General features: G+C 38.3%; 2 protein-coding genes across 2 annotated transcripts; both read left to right on the forward strand.

The window, feature by feature from the left end:
- The first annotated feature begins 348 nt into the window (after positions 1 to 348).
- LOC121952335 (gap junction delta-2 protein-like) lies at positions 349 to 1,455 on the forward strand. Its single transcript, XM_042498941.1, has one exon. The coding sequence runs from the start codon at positions 349 to 351 to the stop codon at positions 1,453 to 1,455; it is 1,107 nt and encodes a 368-aa protein (XP_042354875.1).
- A 3,781-nt stretch (positions 1,456 to 5,236) lies between these two features.
- On the forward strand, positions 5,237 to 7,587 carry LOC121952786 (unconventional myosin-XVIIIa-like). Its single transcript, XM_042499611.1, has 2 exons — positions 5,237 to 6,190; positions 7,567 to 7,587. The coding sequence occupies exons 1-2, from the start codon at positions 5,237 to 5,239 to the stop codon at positions 7,585 to 7,587; spliced, it is 975 nt and encodes a 324-aa protein (XP_042355545.1).
- Positions 7,588 to 15,014: the final 7,427 nt, after the last annotated feature.

Below are 15,014 nucleotides of genomic sequence, written 5' to 3' on the forward strand. Positions count from 1 at the left end.
TGATGCCGAAATCAAGTGGTACTCGACAAGCTGGGAACAGGCTGCTTAAAGGCACAAAATGGTATAGTCTACCCCTGCCCGAGGATTCATCTCTAAACTCAGCTAGAGTCGAGTGAGTGACTGCTCATACTTCTTATACATTTCCCCAAGAAATGGAAATTGAAGTTCCAAAAAAAAACAAGAAAAAAATGAAAGTAAGAGAGAAAACTGACTTAAAGAAAAAGGTGCCCACAGGGGGCCCACTGAGGTTTCTTGAGCACAGGTCCCAGAATTTGGTGCTACGCTCGTTCTGACAACTGTTAGTAGTAATGCTGTTGTAGTGTTTTAACTATTGTGTGTTCCACAGAAATGGGAGACTGGTCCATTCTTGGCCGCTTCCTAACCGAGGTTCAGAACCACTCCACAGTCATTGGCAAGATCTGGCTGACCATGCTGCTCATCTTCCGCATCCTGCTCGTGGCCCTGGTGGGGGATGCTGTCTACAGTGACGAACAGTCCAAGTTCACCTGCAACACCCTACAGCCCGGCTGCAACAACGTCTGCTATGACACTTTTGCTCCTGTCTCGCATTTACGCTTTTGGGTCTTTCAGATTGTTCTCGTCTCCACACCTTCTATCTTCTACATCGTCTACGTCTTGCAGAAAATCACCAAGAATGAAAAGATAGAGGATAAGAAGGTTGAACCCAGGTCGTCAACTTCACTTGACAAGGACATACACATAGGAGCAGATAAAGAGGTGACGCTGGAAGCCGGCGGTCCTTACAACACGATCTATAACACTGAGGACTGGAGCTCACAGGAAGGTGAGTGTAAGGAGAGGAGTGAGCTGGAGGAGGACACCAGAGAGGTCGGAGAGGACCCAACTCAGCTCTCCAGCCAAGTGCTACTCATCTACATCATCCATGTGTTGCTGCGCTCCATCATGGAGATCATTTTCCTCATTGGGCAGTACTACCTATTTGGATTTGAAGTTCCCCACCTTTTCCGCTGTGAGACCTACCCCTGTCCGAACAGGACTGACTGCTTCGTGTCTCGAGCAACAGAAAAGACCATCTTTCTCAACTTCATGTTCAGTGTCAGTCTTGGCTGCTTTATCCTGAACATTGTGGAGCTGCATTACCTCGGCTGGATTTATATTTTCAGGGTCTTATTCTCTGCATGCTGTATATGCTGTGATAGAAACCCCAGGCAGCAGGTGGATTTATACTCCGATAACAACCCACTGTTGCTGGAGCTCAAACACTCTCTGCGCGGCAGGGTCGTCCTTCAGACCACCTCTACCGTGTCCCGGGACAAGAGCAGCGGCATCCCAAACCAGGGCCCGGCCATCTCGTTTGAGACGGACTCCACACTGGAGTGCACTTCCAAGAGAAATCCAGATGAAAAGGAACGCGGCAAGACCAGACTGCACAATATGGCAAAAATCGGACGGGGCAAAAAGTCATGGCTGTGATTGATTTCAAACTATATTTTTCTTTTGTGTTCAATTTTATTTATGAATGTGCTTGCATATCTCTAAATTGAATTGAAATCTTTTCAGGGTAGATCAGTTAAAGTACGTAAGAGATTATTCAAATGATTCAGTTTCAGGGAGAGACTGTGGCAGATTCAGTGTATTTGCTTCTAATCACAGGGATTTAAAACGGTGCAAGTGTAGCTAACATTGGTAAGCTGGGGTTTTGGAATGATTTGGAGATGTTGCAATTTGTTTCTTGGCTTATTAGTTGTATTGTAGAGGGAAGCATTGATATGAACGTGGTGGTTTATGAAAATGTTTCTGTAAATATAGTCAAATTAACGTCTTTGCAGTGGTTAATTCATACCTACACTCACTCTTAACTCACACTTCCATTGCTGAAGAAAAGGGTCCATAAGGGACCATTTGTGAATATACAGATGATGCATTTAAACATCACCAACTTAAGTTGGCATGTGATCACAGGGGCTCTGGTTTGGTGAAGAAGACTTTATATTGGTCATATTGTCAGTGTTTTATCCAGAAGCCAAATTTCAGCACCTACAGCAATGTGTAACCTACAGCTTGCTGTGCCATAGAGTGAGACTTGATTTTTCTAAACATGACCAGATATAATTCTGAAAAAATATTTTTTGCTGTCCTGCATGGCAAAAATATAATATATGCAGAGATGTGGACTGGATTCACATGACTTGGACTCGAGTGAACTTGATAAAATCAAAAAAATATTTGCAACTTGACTTAGATATCAACATTTCAACAAGTGACTTGTGACTTAATGTCAACCAGAAAGTACTTGATAGCTTCCCCGATTCATAGACTAAAAAGTATGTTATTAAGATAATTTTGATTCACGTTGCTAACATCTGCAGTGGTCCAAAAAAACAAAAAAAAAACCCCAAAATGCAGTATGCAAAACCTATGGGTAAAAAATTACAGAGATGCAACAACTTGCAAAATTTTAAAAAGTATTCATAATTGTTGAAACTGTGATATAATATTACTATGTTGTTAAAAATGTCATTACATATGATGAGGAGCACTTTATGATTGTTTAGAACTCAAAGTTTACAAATTGCAGTATGCAAAACCTGTCGGAAAAAATAACAGATGCAACAACTTTTGACTGATAAATACACAAGTATTTCTAATTTTTCAAAATTTAATATGATAATACTGTGTTGTTAAATGTCATCAAATTTGATGAGGAGCACATTATGACTTGTTTAGGACTCAAAACTCAACACTTGACTTAGGACTTGTCAGTCTAGACTTGGGACTTGACTAGGGACTTGAGTGCCAAGTCTTTAGACTTACTTTTGAGTTGCAAAACAATGACGTGGTCTCACCTCTGAATATAGGCTATACATAATATATTAAATCTCCAAGAGCTTACATTTGAAAGTTATAATGAAGCTTAAATGCAGTCATTATAGGCACAGCTAAAGTTTTAAAGATTCAAGTGAACATTTCATATTTTATCAAATTTGAATTCAACACATATTAGGCTACATTATCCTACCAAGCCTGTGTTGTGGGTGTTAAGTTCTAAGATGAGTAAAAATGGACTACCTGGAAGTATAATTTTTGCCTTCACCATGAACTTCACTCAATTAGGCCTGTGGTTTACCTGCTCATTTAGTGTTTCAGTGAGCAAAAAGACCAGGAGGGGTCACTGCTGTCCGGTCTACAATGATGCTGCCTTCAAATACCATTCGAATTACTAGACTTTTAGAGCAGTTTAAACACTGACGACCAAAAATGATCATTGTAGAATACTAAACGTGACACAGTTTTTCTAAAAGTAACACATAAAGATGAAGTTCATAAAATAAACATAACTAAAAGGTGGTTGAAATAAAGTTTTCAATCATTTTGTGTTTTTTTTCTCCATGCACAGAATTCAGGTCCCGATTTCATATTTTTTTCCGTCTTTAAATATACATAGACTATTCTATACACGATGACGAACTGCCAAATTAAAACTGCGAACATGACACTGGTTTTAGGCTACTCCCAGGTCGTTTTTAACCGACCACGCTGTTGTGAAAACGGAGTTTACGGGGAGCATTTGAAGGCAGCACAAACATTTCTCGCACCTACTGTCAATCCAAACGAGGAAAATGCTGCAAACTTCAAGCAAGACATCAACGCGGGAAATTACAGGTAGGTCGGTGACATATCTGATAATAGCTCTAACTCTTAGTTATTTTACATGAATGACACTGTTATATTCTCTACTGAAAGTGTTCCCTAAAGGCCACCGGTGCTAGAGAATGAGGGCAAAGCAGCTTAAAGGGAGAGCATTACAGCCAAGCTCTGGACGAGTCGAAGCGTCAACATAGCTATAGCATGTGTACACTACAGTAAGTTTACGAAAGCTATAACCCAATATTTTCTTATTATTGTCTGTTAACTGTCATGTTGAGAATATTCGCAGTTGTATTACAAAGTGCCTTAAGGTGATTGTATTGTTTTTTCACTGCCTGTCTGACCTCAGGAGACGTGATTAAGTGTGGATTAAGTGCGAATTTAACCGTTTATGGCCTCACAAACATCATGTATGTTTGTGCAAGGCGTACAGAGCCTCGTGCGCACATGTTCAAATGTTCTCCATCACTTTAATGGTGATGCTGATCATTTGACAGCAAGACAAGATGAGGTCAAGCAAACCATGTCTCTATGTAGGGCAGCTTCAAATGTACTGTGGTATGTGTGTAGGACTGAGAGAATACATCCCATATCTTTAATATATTAATGTTTGTAGGTCATTTACTTTGTTGAGACTAATGCATCAACATCCAGATGTAGGTGATGTGAGTTTGCTTTCAAACAGTTGATAGTGTACTTCAGATCTAAGTTATTTTAATGTTTGGGTGGGAAAATGTCTGATTAAAACCATACAAAAAGTGCAAGATGAGAAGTGTTATGGCATGCAGTACTGTAGCCTATTTGATCAAATTAGTTGCAACAATAAGATGTAGGAAGAATGCAGACAGGACTGTGGACCTTGGACTGTTAGCTTTGGCAATTGTGTGTGGGAATGGATTTATAGTATTGTCACAAGAACGCAACAAATAATTGTTTGAGAAACTTGGTAAAAAGTGTTGGAGAAATTGCAAGAAATTAGTAGATGTATAAAATTATAAACAAAAAAGAAAAGAAAAAAGGCTAGGGAAAACTGTATTTATAGCTAATTATCATAATTACAAATGTATTATGATTTATTATATAATTTATTATAAATTATTAGGAAGGTAAGTATTTTCCCAGGTTGTTCTCTTTTTTTTATTTTTTTTTTAAAACTATTTTTTTCCAGGTAATTTTCTGGTACTCTTTTTTCTTGACCAATTTCTTGCTATTTTTGTGTCATTTCTTCTAATGTTGCTCATTGCCTTATTCCCATGTTTTTAAAAGAAATCAAGGCAATTCGCTCAGGTTTCAAAGGGTTAAAAAAGCCAGAATTTACTGAATCTACTGCAATTTTCTTTTGCACATCTGTCACTACACTGCATGTGCAGTTACAGATGAGCATGTGTTAACAATGCTGGCAAATAATTGGCATGCCAAAACTAAATTAGCCGATACAATTAAGCTCTCATCTAATATTTTCTGATTTTTCTTCTCTTTCTCTCTTCCTTACAGATGACATGACGGGTCCATAGCTACTGTGGATGCTCTTATGTTTCATCATTTAAACCAAACAGCTCTTTTGTCACTGTAAACAATTCAAACTGGTATAAAGAATAATTGGAGCATGTTTCACCTAATTAAGAAAGACAAGGAAAAGGAGAAGGACTTGGGCAAGAAGGAGAAGAAAGAGAAGAAAGAGCGTATGTCCCAGGCAGAGTTAAGGAGCCTGGAAGAGATGAGCATCCGTCGAGGATTCTTCCACCTCAGTCGAGGGAGTTCTAAGAGGGACTCTAGGAGCAAGCTGGAGATCTCCAGTCCTATCCCAATTAAGGTGGCTACCAACATGGAGCTCAGTCTGACAGACCTGGAGGCAGAGCGCCTTCACAGCACCCTGGGGCAGGATATGAGGCAAATAAGCGCAAGTACCTCTGGAGAAGACATGAGGGTAAATGAACTGGTTCATCATCGCAGCTCTGTAAAGGAGAGAGCAGCTAAGTTTGGGGAATTGGCCAGGGTGAATTCTTTAGGAGGCCAGAGGCATGTGTCTTTTTCCTTGAAGAGCAAAGGGGAGGCTTCAAATCTTTCTGGGCAGAACTGGACTCCATCTTCTTGGAGGTCCCACCTCAACCTAAAAGGCATCAACACGGTTCACATTCCTGAGCTGGTGGAGAAGACGTTCCCTGGTGCAGACCTACAGTTGCCTGTGCTTGTCACTCCGCCGATACCAGATCCCAGAGAGTTGGAGCTACAGCGACGCAACACCGGGGATTTTGGCTTCTCTTTGCGGAGGACCACCATGCTCGACAGGCAGCCTGATGGAGGAGTGTGTCGGCGGGTGGTGCACTTTGCCGAACCAGGTGCTGGGACCAAGGACCGAGCTCTTGGACTGGTTCCAGGAGACAGGCTGGTGGAGATCAATGGGATCAATGTGGAGAACAAGAGCAGGGATGAGATTGTGGAGATGATCCGTCAGTCTGGAGAGTGGGTGCGGCTGAAGGTTCAGCCAATTTTGGAACTGAGCGAGCTGAACCGCAGTTGGCTGAGAAACGCTGAAGGCCTGCACAAAGACGTCTTTGAAGTAAGTAATTTTTTGATGTTTTTTAGTTCTCTGAGTGATGAGATTCTTGCTTGCAGACAAATTCCACATTTACACTGTTTCCTATGCTATTATATTTTTTTCAAACCTACAAGTGCTTCCGCCTCAAAAGGCTGCTTTTTTCTTGTTAGCTGGGATTTCACTTTGGATCTTATGATAATTTCACACTTTCGGAAATTAGTCTTCATTGCACTGAGAGAAATAGTGTTTTCTGGTGATTGTGCAGCTGTTATTTGGGTTTTTGAATGCATGTGTACACGTGGTAACATTTCTTACTGTTTGCCAGCCTTTTTCCACTCTGACAACAGCTGTGGCCGGCGTCATTATGTTTTCGGTTTGTTCATCCATATGTCAGTCTGACCAGCTTGTGAACGGCAAATCTCAAGAATACCTTAAGGGAATTTTTTCAACTTTGGCACAAATGTCCACTTGAACTCAGTGATGAACTGATTAGAATGTGGTTCTCAAAGGTGAATGTGACCTTGTCCATCTCACTCTATTAAATGCAATATTTCACAAAGGCCTTAAGGGAATTTCCTCAAATTTGGCACAAACGCTCACTTAAGGATGAACTGATTAGAATTTGGTGATCAAAGACTGAAGGTCACAGTGACATCGTCCATCTTATTCCTGTAAATGTGACATCTCAAGAAGGCCTTAAGCAAATTTCCTCAAATTTGGCACAAACATCCAATTGGACTTAAGGATGAACTGATTAGAATTTGGTTGTTGAAGGTCAATGTGACCTCACAATACATGTTTTTGACCATTACTCAAAAATTCATACACTAGTTATGACAAAATGCCACAAAAATGTCTCATAGGATAAAATCCATGACATTTTATATCCAAAAGGTCAAAGGTCAACTTCACTGTGACATCATAATAATAATAATAATAATTAATTCTGCTAAAACATAATTCAACATCATAACTCAGGAGCAGAAGACATTTAGTCAGATATTCTTCTGTGCTGCCGGGCTGATGATGTGTGAAGCATCCATGTTTTAGAATATGTAGCATCTTTGCAGAAACATCCATATTTGAGGTACTGTCAACTGTCCTGGCTGCATAAGAGTCTAGACATGGATGTAAATTGTAACTGCATTTTGACTAATTTGCGGAGGCATACGACAGCAAGCCGGTATTTCAAATTTTCTTATTTGGGTATTTCTTTTGTTCTAAATATGCAGTCTTGCAACTGCATAGCATATTGGATTAAAGTTGTCGGGATCATGGACGGAACTGTAATGACACTAGTAATGTGCTTTTGTGCTTGTACGTATGGGGGAGTGTGTGTTTTGAAAGAGAGAATGTGTTCTGTGTATAGATATAATCCCCCCTCTCGCTCCCCCTAGTCCTTTGACACCAAACAATAGGACGCTGAAGGAAACAACGGCCCAAACGCCGCCACAGACCATGGCCATATGGTCTTGTAAGACTTGGCTGGCTGCCCATTCAGTTCTTTTTGCACGGATAATCATGTGCAACAAGTAGAGGAGCATCAAGTTAAACTCTTTATTAGCTGCCACAACAAATACCTAATTCTTAGATGTCTGAAGACTTTGGATGAGATAAATTGTGGTTAAGGTTAGGGCTGTGCAGTGTACTGGTATTTTAGGTATATCAGTAATGTTTTCATAGTGCTTTTGCATTTTTTTTTTCAAACGAAAAATGCCCTTTTATGTAGGTTTTATTTTTTAATCATAAAAACTAGCACATTAATTAGATAATAAGGATGGGAGTAGAACATTACAGTTGTCAGTTGTCAGTTGTCAGTTGCATATTTATTAAGATTAAATGATTATAGACTGACATTGAGAGAGGTAAAGAACCCAGGAAATATTCACATTTAGGAAGCTGGAATCAGAGAATTTTGACTTATTTTCTTAAAAAAATTACTGAAATCGATGAATCAACTATCAAATCAGTTCAGGCGATTAATTTAAAAGTTGAAAACAAAGCCATTAATTGGTTAATCACGAGAGGAGGTGCTGTTGTACTGTATATCAGCATGGCTTTGACGTGGTAGAAGGCTGAACTTATGGATTGCCTCTTGTCCAGTCGAATTGCTTTGTTAGAACAATCTGTCTACTTTACAAAATGTTTGTGTGATGGAGATTATTTCTATTCTTTCTGGGACCTGGGTCAGGGGTCAGATTGCTCAGTTTAGTGTGAAAGTTCAGTATTTAACCCATATTGTGAGGCCATACTTGGTTTGTTTTTCTGGCATATAAATTAGATGTAAAAGGTGCACTGTACAAGGTGGTACAGTGAAGACAATACAGCAGAGTCAGCAGAAATGCTAACAAGGGGTCGACAGATTATTGGCCTGACCGATTATTGCCAATTATCTGTGTCAGTGTTTTACTGCCAATAAAATTAATGAATTGATTAAAATGTGCAATGAATGTGTCAGCATGTGAGGAACTTTTACTTTTTATTTATTCATTTTTTATTAAAATTTTATTGGTCTCATTTACTACTAATAATCAGTATCGGCCCTGAAAAACCAATATTGTTTGAGGCCTAATACTAACAAAACCAGTGACTTGTGTAGAGAGCCGTGTGTGTCGTGGGCCACTATGGTTAACAGAAAATCACACGTATGCTTCTGATGATAATAGGTACCCACCCGCCATTAGTGAGTCATTTTTAAGTAAAGCAGAAATAGTGTATCACAGTTGGTGTAATATACAGTAGGTGTGAACTTGAGTTGAACTTATCTGTCACGGTTCACAGACGAAAAACCCAAGAGCACGACTGCGAAGGCAGATAAAGACAGCAACAAGTCTTTGCTGAGCAAAAATACATGGATACAAAAAAGATCCACACAATCAGCAAGGTGACAAGGGGTCGGACTGAGGCTGTATCCAAAAAGCACAGGAAGGGTTGAAATCTAGATCAGAATCACAAAGTAGATATGGAAAACTTTATGGAAAAGTTACGGGGCACATGGATTGTCTGGCAGAGAGCTAGTGAAAGTGGACCAGTAGATATACTGGGGAGCTAATTTGGGACAGGTGAGAGATGATCAGCAGGTGGAGTGAATCTAGTGACGAGAGGGCATGCTGTGGCAGGGTCTGAAATGAAAGCAGAATTAGAGCACAGTGTACAAAAAAAAACCGAGTGAATAAAAAAAAAAAGATAAGTAAACAAAGTGTAATTCACAACCATGACGCTTATCTGTTTGTGTGTATCACATTGTCTCGCTTTCCATTCAGCGCTTTTACCCATGTTATCATCATTTTGAATTACATGGGATTGCACCTTTGTGGGAATGAGCCACAGGCACAATTCATTTACTTTGCTTTGTCCTACATTCAAGGAATCTTGATGATCATCGTAATACAGGCCATTTTCAACAGTAAAAAAAATGTGCATGTGAGTGTGACCTAGAACCAACAGCACTATTTATAGGTGCTTATAATAAGATGTGGATTCTGGATCTAGAGCTCTGCAACACATTTTGAACCATATGGGATGCATGACCATGTTTGCATGTCGGCTGAATTTATTTAAAGGTTAGTAAAATTGTTTGAAAATGTTTCGGAAAATATACTTTTTTGCGTTCTTGCAGTGTGCTAAATGAAAGGTTTGATATCACTTTCAGATTTTTCTGCTGAAAATGAAGCACAGCCAGAAGACTGTAAGCTTAACTCTTTGAAACCTGAGCAAACTTGCCTAATTTTGGTCAAAAATATGGAAAGAAGGCAATGGACAACTAAAGGAGAAATGACCCAAAAATTAGAAAATTAACAGAAATTTATTTTTTTTAAAAAGTGAAAAAACCCCACATAGAAATAGCCTTAAAAAGTGCTTAAAATGTATTTAAAAAATTCAAATATGAAATTATGATAATTGCAAGTTTTTCCCTATTTTAAAAAAATTCCACACAATTTTCCCTAGATTTTTTCCCAATGAGCTCCAAAAGATAAAATGGCCCAATAATGAGTAAAAAACAAACAAACAAAAAAACACACAAAAAATTGTGAAAAGTACAAGAAAATTACCTGAAAGTTAGTAAAAAAATGAAAAAAAGAAGAGAAAAAGGAAAAAACCCAAACAAACAAGTAAATGCCTTGGAAAAAGTGCTTAAAATTAGAATATGTCTTATGTGTTATCATTATAAATATAGTGACTTCCTGGAGTTGTGTCATTACTATCAGGTTACCAGGCAACCAGCAGTGATCTGTGTAACTGTGAGACTGCAGTGGGAGTACAGTAATGAGGAGCTTGTTATTGAACAAAACTAACCGTTCAGGTTTGGTATCAGTTGAACACCTGTTCTCCCTCTGTCTGCTGTCTCTGACTGTTTTATCATTATACGGTTTCTGATTACTGTAACGTCAGACGGTTTGCTCTAGGCTGCATGACACACTCGTCACTTTTACACACACAAAAAAGGAATTTCTTCACCAATATAATTGAGTCTGGCATTAAATAAATGTAATATGCTCATTCGCTGCTCAAAAGGTCAGCAGGACACCATTTGTCAAGAGAGAGAATTTTAATTGCACCCTGACATTATTTTGGGCTAAATTCAATTATTTTATGCCGAGGCCAGTATGTGCAGCTGAGCACATGAGGCCTTTGTCCATTGGGTGGCAGCCATCGTCCACACTGCATGAGGCCAGAGCAACTATGCTTCCGTTTTGTCCCTTCTGTTTTATATCCAAAGCTTTCTGTGTCTTTCCTGATTCGCTTCATCATAGACAGTGAGTTATAGAGCACTCAGGCCAGCAGACATCTCATTACTGAGATGACACCATGGACTCAGTACACTGTTATTCAAAGTCACATCCACAGTTAATAAAAATGACAGGAAAAGGGGATTTGAAACATTAAAACAAATATGTTAATGTGTTTAATATGCAAACTATTAAAGCTGTTGTCCATAACTTCAATGAAATATTCTCATATCTGATGAAGTTGTCACTGTTTCCTCCTGACAGTAGTAAATGAGACAGCATTCTCCTAGTGCTGCTAATGGCATTTGCAAGAATCCACCACTCCTGAATGAAAACAATCAGAGCAGCTCAGTCATGTAAATAGTGCTTGAAACTGTCAAACTTGGCAGCGCTCAACATTTATGAATCAAGATTCTGTTACTTCATTTCCTGCTTCTGGCCTCAAACTTTTTCCCAAACATTTAAATGAAAGTTTGCTCCAGAACATAATGTTGAAAACAGTTAAGCAAAACTAAGAGGCTTTTATCGTTTTACTGCTACAACAGGTAACTAAAATATTTTTCTGAGAAAAAAAAAGTGGCACAAAATTGATGAGCAGACAGCTGCGTTAAAGACTCCTTGGCTCTGATTGTTTGTTTTTGTTCAGTTGTGATGGATTGTTGCAAATGCCATTAGGAACAGTAGGAGGAGGATGACATGTTTTTTTTTCTTCACAGATTACTTGTCTTATGTACTATTGTGTGGATATAGTGACTGTGTCAGTAAATATTACTATGTATATATATTAAAATGACCAACTGTAGCTTTAAGGTACGCAATGTTACACACATTTGACCTCAGATTCATATCTGCTCTCTTAGCTTTTCTTTTTGAAGAATAAAATCAAAAGCTTAAAATAACCAATAAACCAGTCTAGGTGGGAACTATTGAAGATTTATTACTCGTGTGTGTCTAAACAAGGTTGAAAATGAATGCTCACAGCTGTTCAGTGTGTGTTAGGGCATCTTGCTGTACTGTATATGTGCAGGTGTGCAGGATGTGAGCGGGGCTGTGATACACTCTGTCTTTTATTTGTCGTCTCACAGACGTTAGGAGGGGAGGGGTGCTGTTGGACAGTTTTCAATTTTCCACCTGGTTGAGGTAAATCAATTGGTCAGAGGCATTATGAAACCAAGTTGAGATGTCAGTTTTGCAGGGAACTCTCAAGGAGTCAGTGGTGCCAAAAAGGGCTGTCCCTTGGACTGGTTAGTGTCGTCATGCACGCCTCATGCAGCTTTGTTATTATTTTATACCTGAACCTGTTTATCAGAGCTGGCTTGACATTTATTTCATATCTTGTACTCCCATATTTAATAATTATTTGTGCATTGACTTTATATCTCCTTCAACATTGGCTGCATTACTTTTTTAATTTCAGAAACACATAAATATGGCAGCATAACAACAAATGGTAAAGATCTGATCCATTTAATAAAACTTTTTTAATTTTTATTTTTTAACTAGATTTTTTGTATCACTATTACCATTTTTTCTATATTTAATTTTTATTTCCATTAGTTTAGAAATTGTTTTTAAAAATATTTAATTGCTTATCTATTCAATATTATTTATTTTTAATTAAGTCCTTTGTACCTATTTTTTTTTTTTTATTATTGCTACTCTATGTATCCAGATGTTAACTTTACTTGTCTGGAAATGAGCAATTTTTTTTTTTTTCAAAAAATTGAACCACTGACTGTCCAGAAAATGTCAACAAACAAATTTCTGTAAAAGACAAAAAAACAACAACAAAAAACAAACCAACCAACAAAACAAACAAACAAACAAAAACCTGGACAAAACAAAACCAGAAATAAAACAAATTGGCAAAAACAACACGTGAAAGGCTGAATCCCCGGGTGGCTCAGGGCTGACCTGATGTTCCCATGTTGTCATCTAATATCCCTGCATCACTTATTTCTCATCCCACACATTTCCTGTCTTTCTGCAGTCCAGACACAGTTTGATCATTAGGAAATTAGCAAATGGTGTAATCTCCTTGCCAAGCTGCCCATTTAAATCACATCATCCCCCTTTCCAGCGGGGTGATGCTACAGCAGCACAGAGTATTAGCACAGGCGTGGATTAGAGAGAGGTGGGGCTTCCAAGAATAAAGCTGTTTGCTTCATGATGACAGAGGTTGCATTTAGGATTCCCTCTATTCTTTAACATGTTTTTTAATATTTCATAATTTAATATTTTTTGTGTCCTGGTTTCAGATCTTGATCTCTCGTGTAATTTTGTCAGCTGAAATAAGTCCGCGTGACTGTTTCTGACTGTGGTTTGACATATTAAGACAGACATAGTTTACATTCTTGGGTGTGTGAGTGATACCATGTCTGTCAAGTTTAATGAGTAAAGTCAATTCAGTGTATGCATTCCTGTTTTATTGAAAATTATGAATCAAATATGCGAAAATGATCTGACCTGGCTGTTACACGAGTCCATTTTGTACTTCCTGCTCCCCAGACACTGCGACCACAGGTAAAATTTCACCTGAGTTGAATTTTTACAGCACCCTAAATCATGTCCATGTGGCCTACTTTCAGAGAGAAGTTCTGATGTTCAGGCCTATTTACTATTATTGAGCAAAATCTGGGTCACATCCTGGAATTTTCAGAGGACTGCAGACTGTGATGTCCCATGATTCATTTCTGTTCCTCGCTCCCAAAGCATGGACACTGGTCAGATGTCATGATTTCTGCCTGCTTGTATTGGATTACAGTGTATGAAGATTTTAATCTGAAATGATCGGCTTCCAGCAATACATGTAATACTTTTATTTGAGAGATTTTGTCATTTCGTCTTTATATTTCCGTGACTTTATTATATATATATATATAGTCTTGGCAGCTCTGTATTTTCTAACAGGGACTACAACCCAAATTAATGTAGGTTTGGAATGTAAAGAAATAACAGATATTGTTGTATACAAACCAAGAGTCTTGTGTTGCATTTATTTCCAATATGATAGTTTAAATGGGTCAGAATCAGCAGTATTATGAAGTATGGAGTCCTTAATCTTAAGTCTGCGCTCACCGTGTGTCAACAAACATCCGACATGATGCTGTGTCCCAGTAACTGACTCTGGGGATTAGCAAACTGTGCTAGATACACCAGCTAGGCTGTGTGTTTGGCTGGGTGTTGCTGGGTGCTAATATGTGAGCTTCTAATAAGAATTTTTCGTTTGTAAGGAGGCTTGATTTTTGCAGATTACAATTAAAATAAGTTTTGCTTCTCATGATTATAAAAGAATGGCGCCTAAGCCTAACCTTAAATGGCCATATATATGTATGACTTTTAGAAAATGTATTTATTACTTTTTATCATTGCTATTTATTTATGTATTCACATATTTAACTTGGTTTTCAATTCTATTTGATCAAAGATTGTCATATTTCACTGTGTCAAAATTAAACAATGCCCAGGGCTGAGACCAGTGACTGGGCCTGTGGTCCTTCCCCCCTTGTTTTTGAACCTCTCATCACAAATTTTCTATTTTATTTTACTTTTTTTTCTTTTCTTTTCTTTTCTTTTATGTATTTAATTATTTTTGGGGGGATTTTTGAAATCTATCATATTTTATTCCATTACATTTCAGCTGAACCTATAAGGGACTTTAACCTGTTAAGGAGATTTCTTTTAAGAAGGGATTCTCAAAGTTTTACACCTACAGTCTTCTCGTGTCTGTGCCCTTCATAGCGTTCTTTAGAGTACTGTGCCTAAACCCAAACCTAACTGTAACACCCAACTGTTACTTTGTACATAAGGTTGGTTATTTGCTAAATTAAACTTAATGAGTTTATGAAGAGGAAAAGAGCATGTGGAAATTGGATTAGCCCATCACTGGTATTCCTTGTGAAGCGACACTCTATATGGCACCAGTGAGCTTCACGTTTTCCCCCAACTGGTTTTGCAGCAATGCAGTATTGACAGAGCTTTCACTTGAAGCCATGTCGACAAAAATTTAATGTTGACTGGAAGAGGAGTGTAGTTTAAAAAATCATATCTGTGCCTCACTCTAAAATGTGTAAACTGATTGATACTTAAGCACGGATAAGTATGAAATGGGTGTT

This window comes from Plectropomus leopardus, chromosome 13 (assembly GCF_008729295.1).
Source record: "Plectropomus leopardus isolate mb chromosome 13, YSFRI_Pleo_2.0, whole genome shotgun sequence".
In the NCBI taxonomy this organism is placed as follows: Eukaryota; Metazoa; Chordata; class Actinopteri; order Perciformes; family Serranidae; genus Plectropomus; species Plectropomus leopardus.